This window comes from Carlito syrichta, unplaced genomic scaffold, assembly GCF_000164805.1.
Source record: "Carlito syrichta isolate Samal-C Ts95f unplaced genomic scaffold, Tarsius_syrichta-2.0.1 Scaffold289188, whole genome shotgun sequence".
NCBI lineage: Eukaryota > Metazoa > Chordata > Mammalia > Primates > Tarsiidae > Carlito > Carlito syrichta.
The window spans coordinates 1-22,273 of NW_007233284.1; the positions used below are offsets into that span (position 1 = coordinate 1).

General features: G+C 52.3%; 1 protein-coding gene across 7 annotated transcripts in view; it reads left to right on the plus strand.

The window, feature by feature from the left end:
- Nucleotides 1-165: 165 nt before the first annotated feature.
- CIZ1 (CDKN1A interacting zinc finger protein 1) overlaps nucleotides 166-22,273 on the plus strand; it is a 27,227-nt gene continuing 5,119 nt past the window's right edge. For 2 of the 7 annotated variants that reach the window (XM_021710484.1, XM_008054172.2), the window contains exons 1-15: nucleotides 166-285; nucleotides 520-635; nucleotides 2,081-2,152; nucleotides 3,983-4,212; nucleotides 8,002-8,095; nucleotides 8,274-8,382; nucleotides 8,857-9,443; nucleotides 9,667-9,788; nucleotides 10,414-10,611; nucleotides 12,297-12,421; nucleotides 18,544-18,631; nucleotides 20,115-20,228; nucleotides 20,424-20,576; nucleotides 21,642-21,711; nucleotides 21,846-21,967. In XM_021710484.1, the coding sequence (XP_021566159.1) occupies nucleotides 170-285; nucleotides 520-635; nucleotides 2,081-2,152; nucleotides 3,983-4,212; nucleotides 8,002-8,095; nucleotides 8,274-8,382; nucleotides 8,857-9,443; nucleotides 9,667-9,788; nucleotides 10,414-10,611; nucleotides 12,297-12,421; nucleotides 18,544-18,631; nucleotides 20,115-20,228; nucleotides 20,424-20,576; nucleotides 21,642-21,711; nucleotides 21,846-21,967 (2,316 nt within the window). In that variant the 5' untranslated portion in view covers nucleotides 166-169. Of the gene's footprint in view, nucleotides 286-519; nucleotides 636-2,080; nucleotides 2,153-3,982; nucleotides 4,213-8,001; nucleotides 8,096-8,273; nucleotides 8,383-8,856; nucleotides 9,444-9,666; nucleotides 9,789-10,413; nucleotides 10,612-12,296; nucleotides 12,422-18,543; nucleotides 18,632-19,937; nucleotides 20,004-20,114; nucleotides 20,229-20,423; nucleotides 20,577-21,641; nucleotides 21,712-21,845; nucleotides 21,968-22,273 lie in introns of all 7 variants that reach the window. The other 5 variants (XM_021710483.1, XM_021710485.1, XM_021710486.1 and 2 more) reach the window with 5 other exon arrangements.

Here is a 22,273-nt window from a genome sequence, read left to right on the forward strand (position 1 = left end):
CTCGCGGGGGCCCGCAAGGCTGGGGGCGCAGACAAGGCGGGGTCTCGGGGTCTGTGAAGAGCGGGCGGCCGGTGCGGGGCCGCGGCGGGCGCGAGCCATGGATGGGGAGGAGCTGGCCTGGCCTGCGGGGGGGACCCCGGCCTCACTCGCCTTCCCGCCCGCAGCCACCATGTTCGGCCAGCAGCAGCAACAGCTCCAGCAGCTCCAGCAGCAGCAGTTGCTGCAGCTCCAGCAGCTGCTCCAGCAGTCCCCGCCGCAGGCCCCGCTGCCCGTGGCCGTCAGCCGGTGAGTTCCGCGCGGCGCCATGGCTCCGTGTCGTGGAGCCCCCGTCCCAGCCCTTTCTCCCGGGGGCCTCCCTGCTCAGGCCGGAGATCGGCGGTTCCACCCCCAAGGGCTCCTCTATCTACCGTGGGAAGGAGGGACAGAGAATGAAGGCTAGAGGGCTCTGGAAGAGAGAGGGTCTGACTTCCCTGTAACCCTCTACCTCTGCCCTCCCCCCCCCCCGCCCCCGACACACAGGGGGCTCCCCCAGCAGCAGCCGCCGCAGCAGCTTCTGAATCTCCAGGGCCCCAACTCTGCGTCCCTCCTCAATGGCACTATGCTCCAGAGAGCTTTGCTTTTGCAGCAGCTGCAAGGTACGGCCCCAGCCTCTTCTCTGTCTGTCTCCTGGTAGCTTCTTGTCTGAGTCGAGTCTCACTCTGTCGCCCAGGCTGGAGGGCAGTGGCACATTCTGGCCACCGCAGTCTCGACCTGCTGGGCTCAGGCGATCCTTCCCCCTCAGCCTTCCAGGTAGCTGGAACTACAGGCCAGTGCTACCATGCCTGGCTAATTTTTTGAACTTTTTATTGTAGAGATGAGGTCTCGCCAAGTTGCCCAGGCTGGTCTCGAACCCGTGGGCTCAGGCAAGCCTCTTGCCTCCGCCTCCCGAAGTGCTGGAATTACATGCTTGAGGTACCTTGCCCAGCCGTGGTAGCTTCTTAGCAGAGCAATGCGCTAAATCCACACAGCAGCCCTGAGAGGGAGCTCCTCTCAGCACACTAGTTACAGAGGAGGACATGGGGAGGCTCTAAGGGGTGAGTCCCTAAACTGCCGAGCTGAATGCTGGTCTGTCTGATCACAGAGCTGTGTGCCCTTGGCCATGGCACTGGCCCTTTGGGCAAGACTCAGCACACATCACACATTCTTATTAGACACCATCTGTCAGATGAGGAAGCCAAGCAGGAAGTCATTTGCCCTGGGTCACACAGCGTCAGTAGTGACTGAGCTGGATGGATGCCTGGACCCCCTGACCACCTGGATTTCTAGGTGATTGTCTCCAGCCCTGTGCATTAAGCCTTGCCTCAGTTTCTCCATGTGGAAAGCAGTCTCAGCTCTTCTTTCTAAGATGTTGCTCCAAATTCTACTGATAGCCCTAAGGGGAGATATATCCACAATCCCATTTTATTGGGGAAGAAACTGAGGCCCAGAGAGGGATCATGTGCCCAAGGTCACACAGTAACACAGTGCGGATGGTCCTGGGAGCTGATTTAGAAGTCCTAGGTGGCTAGGTGGAGAGAGAGCGAGCCACACACAAGGACCTGTTACATATACATACGTGTTTCTCCTTTTTCTTTCACACCCTTCAAAGTAGAGAAAAATACAAAAAAGGGACTAGGAAAACCCAAACCATCATCTGTAGGCTCACTCACCTCCTGAAGAAAACCACCAGTCAATATTTTGGTATATTTCATCCCCGTTTTAGGCACACACTTGGGGATTTGTATGTGATTATTGATGTCAGTGAGGGACTGTATCTTGTTTCTTTTGCCCGGACTAGAATGGCATTGACCCTATGATTGGATAGTCTCTGTCAAGATTATTTTTAATGGCTGTTTAATATTCCACTGGAGGGGGGTACCCTTGTTTACTTAAACCTTCTCAGCTTTTCAGCTGTTTCCTTTCTTTCTTTCTTTGAGTTTTTTGTTATTATTATTTGCTGTTTTAAGTAACACTGGGATGAATACGTTTGAGGCTGTTTTCTGACTGGCGGGTTGGGGGTGTTACGGCTCTTGATAAGTGTTGCTGTATTACTTTCCTAAAGGACTGGACCAGTTTGCAATGCCACCAGCCCCGTATGACAGTGCCGGTCTCACCATGCCCACGGCCACATTGGGTATTACATGCTTTTTAAAAAAATATATGTATAAATGTGTATATACATATAATTTGCTAAGTTGGTTGGCAAAAGACGCTATATTATTAACATTTTAATTTACTTCTCTTGGTGTTCTAGTGCAGTTGAACATTTTATATTTGTCTGTTAAACATTTGTATTTCTTTTTGTGACTTGTCCATCATGTCCTTCGTCTATTTTTCTTTTAGGGCGTTTCATCTTTTGTCTTACTGTTTTTAAGAGCTGGTTGGCTGTCTGTCTCTCTGCACATATGTGTATATGTCTTTGTTTCAGGTTAACGTTAATTGAACATTTACTATGTATCAGACATATCTGTGTATCTCATCGAATCCTCATAAAAACATGGTGAAGAGAGCAGTGTTATACCCATTTTACAGATGAGGGAACTCAAGCCAAGAAGGGGGAACTGATTCATTCAAGGTCACAGAGCTTGTACTCTAGAGTCTGGATTTGAACCAGCTCTCCCAGCACAGCTGACTCATGCCTTGAACCCCCATGCTTCCTATCCCAGCATCAGGGCAAGAATCCCGACTGTCTCTCATGCCTCACACGTCCTGAGTCTGGGCCTCCCCTGAGGGGCAGAGCTGAGTCAGATGAGAGGCAGCAGGAAGCAGACAAGGAAATCATGCAGCTAGTTCTAGGACAGGGAAGCTGAGGAGTCTGAGAAGGCCTCCTTGAAGAGGGACACCGAAAGGAAAGTCTGAAGGATGGCTGGGAGTTATGGGGCGGAATGGCCCAGGCAGCGGGAACTGCATGTGCAAAGGCCCTGAGGCAGGCCTTGAGACTGGAATGTAGTGGGGAGCAAGAAAGGAAGTTGGGGAGGTGGGCAGGGCCAAACTCACACAGAAAGGAATGGGCCTCATCCTAAGCGGCTGGGAGCTATGGAAGGGTTTGGGTAGAGGGACAGGTGAGGTCAGAATATGGCTTTAGAAAGATCACTGTTTGGGCAACCCCTTTGGGTCCCCTCCCACTGTGGGAGCTTTTATGTCCTTGCGATAAATTCTGCTTTCTCAAAAAAAAAAAAAAGGAAAAGAAAAAAAGAAAGATTACTGTTTGCTGCCAGCCTGTGTGAAAGCTGTGGCTGGAAATCCAGGCAAAGGGACAAGGTGGCTTCTAGAGAGGGGGGAGGGGGGATGGAGAGAGGAAGCCAGACGAGGAAGAGCTATAAGGGATAGAGTTGGTAGGATTTGGGGATGGCTTAGATGGAGGCGGGGCAAAGAGAGGAAGGGATGAGGAAGACCCCAGAATCCAGGCTAGGGACAGCAGTGCCCCTCAAGAGACTCTGGGCAAGCTCCCCCTCGACTTCATGTCTCTGTTTTGTCATCATGGAGATAATACCCACCCTGAAGTTCTTCTGGGCCTGAGTGATGGACGCAGCCTATGGAATGTGCTTAGCACAGTGCCTGGTCATAGCAGGCCTTTGATGGGGGGTAACAGGTTGGGGGGGGTTGGTAGAGGTAGGGGGTGTCTTACTATTCCAGGGACCAGCCACCTTGCTGGTTCTCCTGATGGGTCCTATGTGGGGTCACCCATGTACCCTATGGCATGCCTGAGAATGAGTGGGTTTCCTGGGACTGAAGCCACTGACCAGGAGGCACCTGGGAGGGAAAGATGGCACCCCTGCCCCCACCTTCACCACCAGTGCCCAACGCGGGGTTAAGCCTCTTCCCTCTGACTGCCATGGCGGGATAAGGTCCCTTTGGAACTTACCTGTGATGTTCCCATGATGCTTTGGGGGACTGGCCCCTGACCCTAGCCTCTAGCCCCGACCTTGGTGAGACCTCTCTTCTCCTCTCTTCTTGCCTGCAGGTAACCTCCGAAGCTACAGCATGGCAACCCCAAGCTTGACGGCCCCCAGCCTCACGCCCCCCCAGCTGGCCACTCCCAATTTGCAGCAGTTCTTTCCCCAGGCCACTCGCCAGTCTCTGCTGGGCCCCCCTCCCGTTGGGGTCCCCATGAACCCCTCCCAGCTCAACCTCTCAGGGCGGAACCCCCAGAAACGGGCCTGGACCTCCTCCTCTACTGCCTCCAATCGCAAGGTAAGTGGTGGCTGGGGAGGAGCAGGTGGGGATGGAGTGAGAGGGATGCCTGGACATCAGCCCCTCTCCACCGGCTCATGTCAGCCTGGGCCTTTGAGCAGGTCACACTCCCTCTCTGCCTTGGTTTTCTCACCTGTAAAATGAGGGGGTTGGCCCTCTAGCGCTGCTCAAATGTCAAACACTCCTGTATCCCTGACACAATTTTTGCCATGCCCAAACACTACCACTACTATTATCTACTTGATATTTAGCTTAATATTATATGGGTGCCGTGGCTTGGGCTCCAGGGACTCAGGAGGCTGAGACAGGAGGATCACTTGAATTCAAACCAATCTCGGATAAGATAGTGAGACCTCCATCTCTCAAAATAATTTTTTTGAATTAACTGGGCATGGTGGTGTGCACCTGTAGTCCCAGCTAATCAGGAGGCTAAGATGGGAGGATTGCTAGAGCCCGGGGGCTTGAGGCTGCAGTGAGCTATGACTGAGACACTGCACTCCAGCCTGGGTGACAGAGTGAAAAAAAAATTAGTGCAGCCCAGTATAAATAAAATGTGAGCCATGTATGTAATTTAAAATCTTCTGGTAACCACATTAATAAAGTAAAAAGAAATGGGTGAAATTAATATAACTAATATATTTTATTTAACTCAGTATATTACAACATTATTATTACTGTTATTATGAGTTGGGGTCTCTGTTGCCCAGGCTGGAGTGCAGAGGTGTGATCATGGCTCACTATAGCCTTGACTTCCTGGGCTCAAGCAGTCCTTCTGCCTCAGCCTCCTGAGTAGCTGGGACTACAGGTGTGTCACCATGGCCAGCTAATATATATATTTTTTTAATTAAGAAAGGTAGATATGGCTGGGCATGGTGGCTCAAGCCTGTAATCCCAGCACTTTGGGAGGCCAAGGTAAGAGTATTGCCTGAGCTCAAGGGTTTGAGGCCAGCCTGGGCAACTTGGTGAGACTTCATTTCCACAACAAATCAAGAAAATTAGCTGGGTGTGTTGGCGCACACCTGTAGTTCCAACTACTTGTAAGGCTGAGATGGAGGGATCACCTGAGCCCAGCAGGCCAAGGCTGCGGTGGCCGTGAGTGTGCCACTGCTCTCCAGCCTCGGCAACAGAGTGAGACTCCAACTCACATAAATAAATAAATAAAAGGAAATATGTCGTGAAGGGCACAATGGGCAGGACAGCAGTAAGCATCTGCTGTCTGCCTAATTTTTTTTTTTTTTTTAGGTCTCAGGATGTTGTCCAGGCTGGTCTCAAACTCCTGGCTCAAGCAGTCCAAAGTGCTGAGATTACAGGCATCAGCCACTGAGCACACCTGAAAAATTATTATTTCAACCAGTAAGCAATATAAAAAAGAATGAGATATTTGACATTCCTTTTTTTTTTGAGTTGGAGTCTCACTTTGTCACCCAGGGTGGATTGCAGTGGCATGCTCACGGCCACTGCAGCCTCTACCTGCTGGGCTCAGGCGATCCTTCCATCTCAGCCTTCCAAGTAGCTGAAACTACAGGCATGTGCCACCATGCCCATCTAATTTTTTTATTTTTGTTGTAGAGATGAGGTCTCACCAAGTTACCCAGGCTGTTCTCGAACCCATGGGCTCAGATAGTCCTTTCACCTCAGCCTCCCAAAGTGCTGGGATTATGGGTATGAGCCACCACACCCAACCTGACATTCCATTTTTTGAATACAAAATCCTCAGTCTGGCATGCATTCGGTACTTGCTCTGGATTCAGACTCGCCTGTTTCAAGTGCTCACATGTGGCTATGGCCACCATGTGGGAGGGTACAGCTTCAACTGAGCTAACTCCTGTAGAGACGAGGTCTCCCTATGTTGCCTAGGCTGGTCTTGAACTCCTGGGCTCGAGCAATCCTCTGGCTGCAGCCTCCCAAAATGCTGGGATTACAGGCATGAACCTGGCCTTTGATTACATTTATCTTAAAAGGAAACATCCTATCCCAACCTGAATGTTTTAACATTGTCTAAATTAATTGATGTAGTGTGGATACATAGAAGTGTAAGAAGTGTAACTGGGGTGGAACAATGCTATAAGTTCTAAGCTACACACTGTTGCCATCTGGGTGTTCCCGCCTGCAGCCCTCTAGCTCTGTGTGAGAGTCAGGGAGGTGTTCAACCTTTCCCTGACATAAGCAGCAAGTCTGCAGAGAGAATCACTGCCTCCCCAGACTGTCCTGTCCCCAGAGGTCCCCACAGCTCCTCGCTCCTCGCTCCTAAGGGTATCCCGGGGCAGGGATAACGCCCCCTATGCTGGCTGCTTTGGACTGCTCCATATCTGGAAGCGTGACATTTCCCTCCAGAAAGGGGCCCAGATTTCAGCCTTCCTATTGAGCCTGTGATAACCTGGTCTTGTCTAGTCTCTGAGTCATCCTGCCCCCGTTTTACATATGAGAAAACCCAGGTTCAGAGACTGGGGTTGCCCTGGGCTGCACAGCTGTCAAGGCAGATGCAGAGCCCAGGCCTCCTGACTGCAGGCTGGTGTCTGTGTCGTGTAGGGTGACAGCTGAGGAGTCTCTGAAGGGCACAGAGACCTGATATGGTATACAGATTGTCATTCCCTGCTGGTTCCTTGGGCTAACCAGGAGGGAGGGAGACTGTAGGTCCTGGGGGCATCCTGGGGTGCCCTGGAACTGGCCAGAGCTGTGTGTTCATTTAGCAGACATCTGAAGGCCCTGCAGAGCACTCAGTGGTGCAGATAATGCCTGTGGCCTGGCCCTCCCTAAGGTCTTGTGTGGGTGGTAGCAAAAAATATTAGTGTAAATAATGCTCCAACCAATCAAGACTGTGGAGGCCAGGCATGGTGACTCACAACTGTACTCCCAGTATTCTGGGAGGCCGAGGCAGGAGGAGTGCTTAAGCCCAGGAGTTCAAGGCCAGCCTGGGCAATATAGCAAGACCTTGTCTCCACAAAAAATTTAAAAATTAGTCAGGCATGGTGGCACACACCTATAGACCCAGCTTCTCAGGAGGCTTCAGATGGAAGGATCACCGGAGCCCAGGAGGTTGAGGCTGTGGTGAATTGTGATTGTGCTACTGTATTCCAGCCTGGGCAACATAGTGAGATCCTGACTTAAAAAAAAAAAAAAAAAAGGATTGTGGAACTGCCACAGAAAGGAAGCTGAAGGCTGTCTGGGGACCTGTACCGGGGTCTGGACCTAATCCGGGGTTAGGAGGGCTTCCTGCAAGAAGTCCCTTGAGGCTGTGGGTGAAGGCTTAGAGGCAGGGAGAGGTCTAGGGCTTGACCAGAGAGAAGGCCAGTGTGAACAAGCAGAGAAGGCCCAGGAGAGTGAAGACATCTGAGGCTGGGAGGAGTGGGGGGTGAGATACAGAGGCCAAGTTGTGGGGGGCAAGGGCAGGATGGGTTTTGAAGTTTGGGGTAAGGCGTACACCAAGGCCACAGGAAGCCATGTGAGGGCTTTAAGCCTGAAAGAAACAGGAGACATGATCAGGTTGGCATTTTCGGAGGATCCTTCTAACTGCTTCATGGATAGGGAGGTAGGAAGTCAGGCAGTAGCCCCAGGGGCCAGGAGGGGGCTTCGTGTCCCCCAAACCTGGGTTCACTTAACAGGCAGGCAGCTGGACCCTGCCCATGACTGCTGGGTGTTTAACCGTCCTCTGCTCTGCAGCTCTGGGCCAGTTGCCCGAGGTCTCCTGGGCTCCTGCACCCCCTGGGGATTGCTGCAGCTGCTCTTGGGCATGGGGGTATTTACAAGGGTGAATGGCAAATGTCAAAAATGGTTTCTGAAAGGAAGCAGGATTCTTCTTCTCAGACGATGCCTGTGGAAGACGGGTCAGACCCCCCAGAGGGGTCTGAGGAAGCAACAGAGCCCCGAGCAGACACACCAGCAGGTGAGGCCACTGGCCCTGCAGAGGGACAGGGGTGGGACAGGTGGGTGGAGGCTCGGTGGGTGTGGGAGTTGGAGGAGGGGGTCCTTGGTGGGAAAGGGGGTGAGCCCAAATGCCATTTTCTGGAGCTGAGATGCATCCACTCAGTGTCTGAGCTTCCTCCCTCACCTGCCCACACCAGACCAAGATTCACCCCTCTGCTCAGAGGACATCACCAAGGAGAGACATAATCCCACGCCTGAGCCTGAGCCCTGTGAGGCATCCGAGCCCCCTGCCAAGAGGTCGAAGAGGTAACTGATGTTGAAAACCTGCCCTGGCCCAGGGGCCCGAGCCCTCATTCCTGCAAAGGCGGGGGCGGGGGTGGCAGAGGGCGTGCCCCCTTCAAGGAGCTGGAGCAAGAAAGGGGCCTTGGCTGCTGACTTGGAGGAAGGCCCTGCTTCTCTCTGCACCCTGCCTTGAGACTGAGGCACTGAGTTGGGGGCTGGGCAGCCAGGTTGGGGGCAGGGGGTGATGTGCATCTGAGACTGAGGGCGTGGGCAGGCTTACAGGGCTCATTGGAGACATGTCAGCAAGTCGTGGGAGGCAGAAACAATCCTCCCCTGTGTATTCAGGTGAAACTGAAGCCCAGAGAGCCAAAGGAGTTAGCCCAAACCCAATGGCAGTGGTAGAGCTGGCACTGGAAACTGGTCTTGGCCTTCCCTTGGAGTCCCTGCGGCCTCTTGGAGGATGTGACTTTGACTTCGGTTTTCTTTTGATCCTCCCAGTTCAGTGGAGCCCACAGAGAAGGGGCCTCCCGGGCAGCTACAGGCAAAGGTCCAGCCACAGGCACGGATGACGGTCCCCAAGCAGACGCAGACACCAGAACTGCTGCCTGAGCCCCTGGAGGCCCGAGTGCTGCCCCGATTCCAGCCACGGGTTCTGCAGATCCAGGCCCAGGTGCAGCCGCAGGCTCAGCCACGGCTGCCACCAACGGACACCCAGGTGCAGCCAAAGCTGCAGAAGCAGGCACAAACACAGACCTCTCCAGAGCACTTAGTGCCACAGCAGAAGCAGGTGCAACCACAGCTGCAGAAGGAAGCAGAGTCCCTGAGGCAGGCGCAGTCACAGGCACGTTCCCAGCCCCCAAGGCAGGTGCAGCCGCAGCCGCAGAAGCAGGCCCAGACACAGACGTATCCACAGGGCCACGCACAGGCACAGCCAAGGGGCCAGACACCGGAGCAGCCTTCAGCGCAGGTGCCCGCACAGCCACCAGAGCAGACCCACAAGCGGCCTCAGACCCAGCCGCCAGCGTCGATTCTGGCTGAGGCCACAGGGCTGGAGACACCGCCGGATACTGCAGAAGCCAGAGGAGGTGAGAGGGCTCCGGCCCCCAGCTCCTCTGGGGATGAGACAACCCTGCTTGGACCCTTCATTTGTCCCCAGGGACTCAGGGTGTAGTCTGGAACCCAACTCCGGGGCTGTCCACAGGGGCCGCAGTGTCCCGGCTGCAGGCAGAGAGAGTGCTCTTAGGCCCCGGGTCCCTCTGGGCTGGGGTGGGGGAGGCACTCCGGGAAACAGCCCATCTGTCATTTCAGGCATGGAGGAGGCCTCGTCAGAGCCTGCAGGCACCCAGGTCGGTGTGGAGGAGAGGCAGGAGGAGCCAGCCAGTGGCCTGGACGTGGGAGAGTGTGAGAAACGAGCGCGAGAGATGCTAGGGGTGAGTAGAGGCTCTGACGTGATGGGGTGAGGGCCTGGCGGGAGGGTGGCCTCCTTCCACCCCAGGTGCCCCTGAACCCCTTGTTTTCCCCTCTCCTGTGAAATGGGGAGCAGCTCTCTGTGGGCCACATGGGCAGAGCAGCCTGGGCCTGGTGGGGGTTAGTCTGCGTGGACTCGTGTGTTCTCTTGTTGCCTCCCAAGACCTGAGGTACTTTGGTAACAAGAGTACCCTCCAGCCTGCCCATCCCCAAACTAGAGCCCCTGACCCCCCACCCGGATGACGCTGCTCTAGTGGAGAGGGCACAGGATGGAAGCCTTTCTGTGGGGTCTGGGTCCCAGCTCTGCCTTGCAGCATAACTGTGGGTAAACCCATTCCCTTCCTTGGGTCTCAATTTTCCCATCTGTCGTGTGAGGGGTGGACTCTAGAGTTGGGCAGACCTGGGTTTGCATCCTGACTGTAGCCCTTTCCAGCTGTGAGAGTTTGGTAGTCCCCTAATGGCTTAGAGCCTCAGTTTCCCCACCTGTCAGGAGGATTTGATGAGATAGTGCTCGCAGGTGCTTAGTGCCGCGGCTGGCCTGCCATCAGCACCCTGCTGGTGGAAGCTCTGTTCTGGCTCCTGGTATAGGCATGGGGTGCCGGGGGCTCCCTGAAGGTCACCATCCTGCAGAGTAGTGATAGCCGGGCCTTCAGCACTGCACCCCTCACGCTCATGCCCCGCCCTGGTGACGCCACTTCTGCTACCCCTGCGGCGGCCAGCACGCCCTCCAGACAGGCCCTCCAGTTCTTCTGCTATATCTGCAAGGCCAACTGCACCAGCCAGCAGGTACTGTAGAGCCAGACGGATGAGGGCACGTGGACAAGGGAGGGCTGGGGGTTTGTGTGGAGTGCTCAGCCTGCCCTTTCCATGGCGGCCTCAGGGACTGCATTGGGCCCTCGATCTCTGCCCCAGGAATCTGTGCATCTGCTCAGAAAACATTTCCTGGCCATCCACAAAGGCAGGTTTTTAGAGTCAGGCAGATATGGTTCAAATCAGCCCCATTAGCTGTGTGGGCCTTTGATAGTGAATTCTACTCCTATCAGTTTCCCCTTGCACCAAACAAAGAAACATTTAGGGCCAGGTGTGGTGGCTCACTTACCTGCTCACTTTGGAAGGCTGAGGCTGAGGCAGGAGGATTGCTTGAGGCCAGGAGTTAAAGACTAGCCTGGGCAACATAGCAAGACCTCATCTCTACAAAAAAATAGAAAAATGAGCTGGGCATGGTGGCACATCCCTGTGGTCCCAGATACTCAAAAAGCTGAGGCAAGAGGATCACCTGAACCCAGGAGGTCGAGGCTGTGGTGAATCATGACTGTGTCACTGAACTCCAGCCTGGGCAACAGAGTGAGACCCTGACTCAAAAAAAAAAAAAAAAAAGAGAGACAGAAAAAGGAAGGAAGGAAAAGAAAAGAAACAAACATGTAAAATTCACCTCATTGGGTTGTTCTGGGTATTCAGTGACTTGACATTGGCATAATGAGCCGATGCCTGGCCCAAAGAGAGTGTAGCAGTAAAAATAATAGTATTATACTTGTATTATTACTACTGTTACTACTGTTATTTCTGTTTTGTTTTGAGTTGGGGTCTCATTCTGTCATCCATGCTGGAGTGCAGTGGCACAATCATAGCTCACTACAGCCTTGACTTTCTGGGCTCAGGCAATCTTCCTGCCTCAGTCTCCCAAGTAGCTGGAACTATAGGTGTGTGCCACCATGCCCGGCTAATTTTTTTATTTTTTGTAGAGACAGGGTCTCACTGTATTGCCCAGGCTGGTCTGAAACTCATGAGCTCAAGGAGTCCTCAGCCTCCCAAAGTGCTGGAATTCCAGGCGTGAGCTACTACTGTGCCTGGCCATGACCTCTGTTACTCTGTGCCATGCCTGAGAAGAGCAGGGAGAGCTGGAAGCTAGCCAGGCTGCTTCTTGTCTGCTTTTTTTGTGTTTTTTTTGTTTGTTGGATTGTTTGTTTTTTGATTTGGAGTCTCTGTCATCCAGACTGGAGTGCAGTGGCACGCTCACGGCCACCCAGCATTGCCCTGCTTGGCTCCAGTGATCCTTCCATCGCAGCCTTCCAAGTAGCTGGAACTACAGGTGTGTACCACCACACCTGGCTACTTTTTAAAATTTATTGTAGTGACAAGGTCTCACCAAGTTGCCCAGGCTGGTCTCGAACCCCTGGACTCAGGAAATCCTTTTGCCTTAGCCTTCCAATGTGTGGAATCACAGGTGTGAGCCACCGTGCCCCGCCTGCTCCGTGTCTTTGAGGTGCTCACAGGTGCCTCCGTGTCTAGGAGGCAGAAGCTCAGGCTGGTGTGGGCACACTCCGTGCCTCAGTTTACCACACCTGCTCTAGCCTCTGCAGGGCCATTGTGAGAGAAGTGGCCTCATGGTGGTGAAGCCAAGCTTGGAGGCCTCCGCCCCAGGCCCCAGGCTTGCCCACTGTCGCACCCCATGCCCGTCCCTCCTGCTGCAGGAGTTCCAGGACCACATGTCGGAGTCTCACCACCAGCAGCGGCTAGCAGAGATCCAGCACATGAGCCAGGCCTGCCTCCTGTCCCTGCTTCCCGTGCCCCGGGACGTCCTGGAGAGAGAGGAGGAGTGAGTGGGGACCCTGGGAGCCCTGTGCCAGGGGTAGGCAGCATCATGGGTCAGGGCCCGAGTCTGCCATCTGCAGGCTCTGCCTGTGGCCTCTTCAGACCATTAACTGTGGGACCTTGGACCTCAGTTTTTCCCATCTGTAAAATGCCCTGGCAAGGGGTATAGCACAGGAATTCATGACAGTCTCATAAGGTTCCATCTATGCTAGGTGTGGTGGCTCACGCCTGTAATCCTAGCACTTTGAGAGGCCGAAGCGGGAGGATTGTTTAAGCCCAGGAGTTCGAGACCAGCCCGGGCAGCATAGTGAGACCCTGTCTCTACAAAAAACTTAGCTGGGCATGGTGGCATGCACCTGTAGTCCCAGCTACTCAGGAGGCTGAGGTGGAAGGATCATCTGAGCCCAGGAGGTTGAGGCTACGGTAGCTGTGATCATGATACTGCACTCCAGCCTGGGTGATAGAGTGAGACCCCAACTAAAAAAAAAAAGTTCCACAGGAACACTGTGACCATCCCTATGGGAGTGGGCGGCTGGTAACACAGACCTCTGCTCCTCAGCTATGGGGCACAGTGGAGAGGACCAGGTCACCTTGTGGCTGGAGGGTAGGACTTTATCGTGTCTCCCCTACTCATTGTCCTGGAGGCTTGGTTGATCAGAAATTCCAACCCTCCTGGAGTCCGGGACTAGCTCTTGGGGTGAAGAGGCCTGGGGGGAAGCTAGAGGTGCTTTGGGGACCCCGTGGGTAGTCACCAAGGCCTGCAGGGTTGGGAGGTGGCATCAGAGCAGTAGGACTGTGTTGGCTCCAGTCCCCCGGGGGACAGGGACTCTTTCTCATGGGACAGCTGCTTCTCAGCTCCAAGTCTCCTCTTTTCTTAGGAGAATCCAGAATTCCAGCTTTGTATATGAAATCTCCTGATTTCAAAATGTTAACAGCGAATTGAGAATTGAAACAAAACAAAACAAACCCTGTGGAGCCAAATCAAACACTTGTACAGGCTGGACAGTCTCTTGAGTTAGTTGTCAAGGACTCTGTCCTGAGTTTACAGAGGTCACTGTATGAGGCTCCTCAAGTAGGGACGAGGGGTCAGGAAAGGCTTCTGGCTGGCCTCCACTTGCACACCTTGTGGTCAAAGAGCATCCTCTCTCCAAGGGCAGCTTGAGAAGAGCTTCGTTGAGGGGTTTTACATTTAGGTGAAATAATCATAAATGGAGGAGAAAGGTGGCTCCCAAAGATATTCTTTGCAGTTAGTAGAATGGTGAAAAAAAAAATCTTCTTAGAAATGATCTAAAATATTAAAAACTAGGCCAGGCATGGAGGTTGAGGCAGGAGGATCACTTGAGGCCAGAAGTTCAATTCCAGCCTGGCAACATAGCGAGACCCAATCTCTACCAACAACAACAACAACAACAAAATCAAAAAATTAGCTGGGTGTGGTGGCTTGCACCTGTAGTCCCAGATACTAGGGAGGCTGAAGCAAGAGGATTGCCTGAGCCCGGGAGTTAAGGCTTCAGGGAGAAATGAATGTTCTCCTGCATTCCAGCCTAGGCCACAGAGTGAGACCCTGACTCAAAAAATACTTAATTAATTAAAAATAAAATATTCAAAACTAGTGGATTGGTTAGATTGGTTAAGGCCTCTCCACTTGGTGGGACAACCAAGAAATAGGACAATTGTGAGGAATTTATAGCCATGTGAAAACATGATACATGTCAGGGTAAAACAGGATTCAAACCTGTATATGCAGAATGACCTTGATAAGTAAAAATAGATCTCGTAACACAGAAGAAAACTAGAAGCTTCTGTTGGAGACCAATCATTGAACCATCCCTGATGACGTCTCCCCTTGAATCCTAATGTGGCCCCTGAGGCCAGGAGGAACATGACAGCCCTTCAGAGAGGTTGCCTGTCTTCTTCATCCAGCACAGTCAGAAACTCTGGGCCCATCCCAAGTCAGGCCCTGGGGATCCCAGGATGGAGTCCCAGCCTCCCAGAGCTCATGGTCCAGTGAAGGCAGTAGAAGCATCAGTCCTCCAATCCTTCGTGGGAAACATGGCAGTGGTACTTCAGAGCCCCCGAGGAGGTCTGCCTTACTGGGATGGGGAAAGGTCCAGGAATGGGTAAAGGATCAAGAAAAGTCCAGTGAAAGACAGGGCACTCGAAGGGAAGGATAAAACCAGGCGCAGAGGCTCACGCCTGTAATCCCAGCACTTTGGGAGGCTGAGATGGAAGGATCGCCTGAACCCAGGAGTTCGAGAACAGCCTGGGCAACATAGCGAGACCTCATCTCTACAAAACAATAAAAAAAAACTTAGCTGTGTGTCGTGGTGCACACTTGTAATCACAGCTACATGGGAGGCTGAAGTGGAAGGATCACCTGAGTCCAGGAGGTCAAGGCTACGGTGAGCCATGATTGTGCCACTGTACTCCAGGCTGGGTGATAGAGTGGGACCCCAACTCAAAAAACAAAAACAAAAAAAGAAGGGTAAATAGTGTTCGAGGCCATATATCCTCACTTGTATCACCATCCCGGGGACCCCTGGACATGCCTCTAGTAATCAGAGTCACATGCCTGTCAGTTTCCAGCTGTGTTACAGTGTTAACAACCATTTGTAAAACAAAATAAACCTCCCATCCTAACCTACGATTACCTCACCTTGGTTCCCAACATACAGACATCGATACTGTCTTCCTGTCTCAGATTGGGTCCTTTGCAGTTCTAAGTGACAGAGCTTGAGCAAAAAGGAGAAAAGTTTCTGCTTATGTCACCAGGAAAGTGAAGAACACAGCTAAACCCAGGGGACCCCATTTCTCAAGTCGTCTCCATCTCACTAGCATGGGTACCGGGCCACCTCCAGCCCCAGCCTCCCTGCACAGTGACCCCAAAGGAAAGGCAGGCATCTGTGTCTGCTGTAGCAAAACGGTTCCTGTGGAAAATGCTGGATGATCTGGTAGGGAACCAGTCCCATGGTCAGGGCTGGAGCATTCTGACCGGCCAGGCCTAGTGGGGATGGCCAGCTCTACTCAACCACATGGGATGGGTTTCCTCATGAAAGGCAAGGGGTGTTTCCGGAACTGAACCCAGCACCCTGGCTGGTGTGGACCAAATCCTGGCCTGCCTTGGCCATTTGTTTTTCTTTCTCTCTCTCTTCTCCCAAATCTCCAGGCTGGAGTGCAGTAGTGCAACCATAGCTAACTGCAGCCTCCAACTCCTGGCTCAAGCGGTCCTAATGCCTCAGCCTCCCAAGTAGCTAGGACTGTAGGAGTGTACCACCACACCCAACTTATTTTTATTTTTTGTAGCAATAAGTTCTCACTATGTTGCCCAGCTGTTCTCAAACTCCTGGCTTCAAGTGGTTCTCCCACCTTGGCTTCACAAAATACTGGGATTACAGAAGTGAGTCACCACACCCGGTGCCTTGGCCATTTCTGAGCAGCCTCGGGCATGACACTGGCACAGTCTGTCCACTTCCTTAATGACCAGGTCCCTTCCCCAATCTCTTTCTTCATTTGTTGTGTTTTTGTATTACAAAGGTGCCAGAGTGCATGTAAAAAAATCAAACTTGACAAAAACGTCTTTAAAATTCTCCAGTAATGCCACCCTCTGGAGTAAGCTGATTTGAGGTCTGATTTTGCTGTTTGCAGGAGTATCAAGAAGATTTTACTGAGGACAGTAAGTGTCCCTAAACCCTAAAACTTGGTACTCTCACTGTTTTACCTTTTTGACTAGAAACATTTTTTTAAATAAAATCAATTCATTCATTATATAACATTTTAAAAATATAAGAACACAGACACACAAGAAGATAAAAATCACCCATAATCCCATTGCCCAGAGATAAACTCTGTTTACATTTTGGCCTACTTCTTCCCTTGATCCTTTCTGGGTTTATACTGTCTTTAAAAATAAAAATTAGGCCGAGCGTGGTGGCTCATGCCTGTAATCCCAGAACTTTGGGAGGGTGGAAGTGGGAGGATTATGAGCCCAGGAGTTTGAGACCAGCCTGGGCATCATAGCTGGACCTTGTCTCTACAAAATAATTTTTTAAAAAATAGCTGGGCATAGTATGCACATCTGTAGTTCCAGCTACTCAGGAGGCTGAGGTGAAAGGGTCACCTGAGCCCAGGAGGTTGAAGCCGTGATGGGCTCTGATTGTTCCACTGCACTCCAGCTAGAGTGACAGAGTGAGACCCTGTCTCAAATATAAGTAAACATAACATTTTAAAAATACAAGAACACAGACACACAAGAAGATAAAAATCTCCCATAATCCTGTTGCCCAGAGATAAATGCTGTTTACATTTTGGCCTAGTTCTTCCCTTGATCCTTTCTGGGTTTATATAGTCCTTAAAAATAAAAATTAGAAGCTGGGCTTGGTGGCTCAGCCTGTAATCCTGTGCTTTGGGAGGCTGAGGTGACTGGATTTGCCTGAGCCCACAGGTTCGAGACCTGCCTGGGCAACTTAGCAGACCTCATCTCTACAATAAATAAAAAAATTAGCTGGGCGTGGTTGCGCATGCCTGTAGTTCCAGCTACTAGGAAGGCTGAGGCGGAAGGATCGCTGGAGCCCAGCGGGTCGAGGCTGCGGTGCCCGGGAGTGTGCCACTGCACTCCAGTCTGGGCGACAGAGTGAGATTCCAACTCAAATAAATAAATAAATAAAAATAAAAATTAGAATCATGACACATGATGTAGGCGAGCACTTTTCATGCCCTCCACAGCAGGGTTTGTACCGGGGCTATGTCAATGGTCACGTGGGTTGTATGCTCCTTAATATGTATGAAAAATTGTGTATTTGCAGGCCAGGCATGGCGGCTCATGCCTGTAGTCTCAGCACTTTGAGAGACTGAGGCGAGAGGATTTCTTGAACCCAGGAGTACATGGCCAGCCTGGGCAACATAGCAAGAACTTGTCTCTATGAAAAGTCAGAAAATTAGCTGGGGATGGTGGTGCACACCTGTAGTCCCAGCTACTGGTGAAGCTGAGACAGAAGGATCACTTGAGGCCAGGAAGTCAGGGCTGCAGTAAGCGTGCTCCTGCCACCGCACTTCAGCCTAGTCGAGAGTGAGACCCTGACTCAGAAAGACAAAGAAAAATTGTGTATTTGCATATTTTATAGAAAGACCTTATTTTCACTGACTCATAACACATTTTACACATATTTTTTTGTTTTTAAAGGATACACTCTGGCCTGTGATAACATAGCCCTTGTCTCAGATGTTTGTTTACTTTTTAATTTTTTTGTGACATTTTTCAATGTGTAGAACTTTAAAATTTTTATGCAATCAGCTCTATCCATTTTTTTTCCTTCGTGATGTCTGGTTTTCATGTTATATGTAGAAAATTACTCCCCAACCCAGGATTATGTAATAGTTGCCCACTCCTTTTACAATTTTGATTTTTTTCTTTTTCTGAGTCATGGTCTCTGTTGCTCAGGCTGGAGTGCAGGAACACAATCATAGCTCACCATAGGTTAAGCTCCTGGGCTCAAATGATCTCTTGCCTCACCCGAGTAGCTGGGACTGCAGCTGGGTGTGCATGACCACACCCAGCTAATTTTTCTATTTTTGTAGAGATGAGTTCTCACTTTGTTGCCCATGCTAGTCTCAAACTCCTGGCCCCAGGCTGGAGTGCAGTGGCACGCTCATGGCCACTGCAGCCTTGGCCTGCTGTGCTCAGGTGATCCTTCTGCCTCAGCCTTCCAAGTAGCTGGAACTACAGGTGCGTGCTACCACACCCAGCTAATTTTTTTATTTATTGTGGAGATAAGGGCTCACCAAGTTGCCCAGGCTGGTCTCGAACCCCTGGGCTCAGGAAATCCTCTCGCCTCCACCTCCCAAAGTGTTGGGATTATAGGCTTGAGCCACTGCACTGGCATGGTTTTCATTTTAATGGCTGGTATCCCAAATGCTTCTAAATGTCATCACACCTCCCCTTTCCCCAAAGTTACCTTGGTGATTCTTGCTTAAGTATTCATCCAGAGGAACCTCAGAACCACTTTGTTAAGTTTCCAAAAAAGATCCTGTTGGAATTGCATCACATTTACGGAGCAATCTGGAAGGGCTACTGTCGAGCCAAGCAGAGCATAGCGCCACCTTGTGCTTGTTTTGATTGTCGTCATCCAGGGAGCCTCCGCCCAGGCGCTGGTGCAATACCTGCCAGGTGTACTACATGGGGGACCTGATCCAACACCGCAGGACACAGGACCACAAGGTATGAGGGACTTCATGCTGCAGAGGCACCTGCCCACACTGCTGCCAAGCCGAGGGCTGGGAAGGAGGGAGTCCATGGGGGCAGCAGGGAGTCAATGTGAGTCTTTGTCTCTGTGCAACCGTAACTCACAGTGCGGATCCTTTGGGCCACTGTCCCCTCTCCTGTCTTTTTTTTTTTTTTTTTTTTTTTGAGTTGAGTCTCAACTCAGTCGCCCAGACTGGAGTGCAGTGGCCGCTCCTGGCCACCGCAGCCTCGCCTGCTGGGCTCCAGCGATCCTTCCGCCTCAGCCATCCGAGTAGCCGGAATTATAGGCATGCGCTACCACGCCCGGCTGATTTTTTTAATTTTTATTGTAGAGATGAGGTCTCGCTGCCCAGGCGGGTCTCGAACCCGCGGGCTCAGGCAATCCACTCACCTCAGTCTCCCAAAGGTGTGGGATTACAGGCTGAGCCACTGAGCCCGGCTTTTTTTTTTTTTTTTGGGTGGGGGAAGTCGGGATCTCACTCTGTCACCTAGGCTGGAGTGCCATGGCTCACTGCAGCCTTGACCTTCTGGCCCAGATGATCCTCCTGCCTCAGCCTCCTGACTATCTAGGGCTACAGGCATCTACCACTACACCTGGCTAATTTTTAAATTTTTTTGCAGAGATAAGATCTCGCTATGCTGCCCAGGCTGGTCTCAAACTCCTGGGCTCCAGCAATCCTCCCATCTTATCCTCTCTAAGTGCTGGGATAATAGGCATGAGCCACCATGCCCAGCTAATTTTTTTACTTTCGTAGAGACAAGGTCCTGCTACATGGTCCAGGCTGGTCTAGAACTGCTGGCTCAGGCAATCCTCCTGCCTCAGCTTCCTGAGTAGCTGGGACTACAGGTGCATTCCATCATGCCCGGCTAATTTTTTGATTTGTTTGTTTGTTTGTTTCCTCTTTTAATTTTTATTTTAAAATTGTGGGGTACAATTCAGGGTTAGGTATACAAATATTCACTGTACAGCTACCCTTATTGATGAGGTGTGCCCCCCCCTTCCCCAGGCAGTTATCGACTGTCAGTCCCACCTCCCCGCTTCCCTTCCCCACCCCTGCAGTTTCTCTCAACTTTCAATCCTTAATTTTTTAATTTTTTTGTAGAGATGAGGTCTTGCTATGTTGCCCAGGCTGGTCTAGAACTCCTGGGCTCAGGTAATCCTCCCACCTCAGCCTCCCAAAGTGCTGGGATTACAGGCATGAGCTGCTGTGCCCAGGCTTCTCCTGTCTTCCCTCTGTGTCTGTCCTGTCTCACTGTTGCCATCTGCCATTCCATCTCATAGCCATGCACACAGGGAAGAGATGAGTTTTCCCATGTTCTGGTGCAGTGGTGGAGCACAGCCCGGCCTGTTATTACATGTGGCGGGCCTGCCATTGGGAGGTGAGCTCTCAGTGGGCACTGCCCAGCTGCCAGTCAGGGGGCTCACTCCTGGGGATGCTGCCTGTCACCCTTTCCCCAGATCGCAAAACAATCCCTACGACCATTCTGCACTGTCTGCAACCGCTACTTCAAGACCCCTCGCAAGTTTGTGGAGCACGTGAAGTCCCAGGGGCACAAGGACAAAGCCAAAGAGGTAATCCCAGCTCCCTCAGAGGACACAGGCCCAGAGAGGTACAGAGCCTTGGCCAAGGCACACAGCAAGTTGAGATTGATCCCAGCCCAAGTTCATAGTGGGTCCAGAGGGGTTGGGACCCTCAGGTTGGGTGGGCAGGGCATGGCCTGTGGCGACCCAGAGCTGATCTGAGTCCCTTGCCCACTCCCTGGGCAGCTGAAGACGCTGGAGAAGGAGCTCGCTGGCCAAGATGAGGACCACTTCATCACGGTAGACGCTGTGGGTTGCTTTGAGGGCGATGAGGAAGAGGAGGATGACGAGGACGATGAAGAAGAAGAGATCGAGGTTGAGGAGGAATTGTGCAAGCAGGTGCTGAGGGGAGGGGTGTGAGAGGCAGGCTGGAGGCTGAACTCACAGCCCAGGAGGGACCTCACCCCACCAGGGCCCAGGGCCAGGCACTGCTGGCATTTGAGGGCACTAATGCAGGCCCCAGTTGTTTATGTTTTATTATTATTATTGTTATTATTTTAAGTTGGGATCTCACTCTGTTGCCCAGGCCAGAGTGCAGTGGCACGATCATAGCTTACTACAGCTTCAACCTCCTGGGCTCAGGTGATCCTCCCAACTCAGTCTCTCAAGTAGCTGGGACTACAGGCATGTGCCACCACACCCAGCTAATTTATTTAATTTTTATTTTTGTAGAGACAAGGTCTTGCTGTGTTGCCCAGGCTGATCTCGAACTCCTGGACTTAAGCAATCCTACCACCTCAGCCTCCCAAAGGGCTGGGTTATGGGTATGAGCCACGGCACCCCACCAGTTGTCATTCTTAGAAGCCACTTTTTTTTTTTGGCCTGGTAAATGGTGGCGGGCACTGCTAGGCATGGGAGGGCCAACATGGCTAGAGTCTGATGGCCCCATCCGGAAGGGTCTCTTGTCTGGTAAGTGAGACGTGGGGTCCTTGATCACCTGAAACTCACTCCCAGGTTCAAGTTCACTGCAGTACTGGGTAGGAACCCAGGGAGCTGGCAGGGGGCTCACGGTTAAGAGTAGAAACTCTGGCTTGAATTTACTAGGGTTCACTTCCTGGCTCTTCCTCAAACCAGCTATGCAACCCTGGATAAGTGAGTTAATGTCCTGGGGCTTCCATTTCCTCATATGTAAAACCACAGAGGGTTGTCATGAGGACTCAGTATGATGACATGTGATCTTTTGGGTACATGGATTGCGGCTGCTCTGGAGGAGGGGGCTGATTGAGCAGAGCTAGAAAGTGCAGATTGGGAAGGGCACTCTAGGAAGCAGGACCAGCATGTGCAAAGGCTCAGAGAACGCTACTGACAGCCTCCTGGAAGTCAGCGGGATGGCGTGTTCAGGAGTGCAGGTGGCCTGCAGACCCCGGCCGGAGTCGATCTGCTCCCACACTTGCATGTTTCTAGGTGCGGTCCAGAGACATTTCCATAGAGGAGTGGAAGGGCTCGGAGACCTACAGCCCCAACACTGCGTACGGTAAGGCCCCGCCTCAAGCTCCCCACAGAAGCCACAGCCCTTGGCTCCAGAGGGGAGAGGGAAGGGGAGCACATGGCCTGGAGATGGCGTTCCTGGCTGGACGGGCTGTGAACACATGCCCTGCCACCCCACAGGCGTGGACTTCCTGGTGCCGGTGATGGGCTACATCTGTCGCATCTGCCACAAGTTCTACCACAGCAACTCGGGGGCACAGCTGTCCCACTGCAAGTCCTTGGCCCACTTTGAGAACCTGCAGGTGAGCCAGGCATCCACCCCACCTTCCCCTGCCCAGGGACTCAGACTCCCTCTTGTGCTTGGCCTCGGCCCCCAGGAACAGCCTGCTCCAGCAACAGGGAAGAAATCAGCCAGGGTGGGACTGGGCTCTTTCTGTCACTCTTCTGGGGGTGCTGAAGGCCCAGCTGTCAGCTCCAGAGCCCTGGGCCAGAGAGGCTGAGTGCATCGCACAGGGTCATACGGCACACTGACACTGTCTTGGCTGGAGCTGGGGAAGCAGCTGCTGGCCAAGGGGGCACTTGGAGGGAACAGGCCCTGACCTCACCTG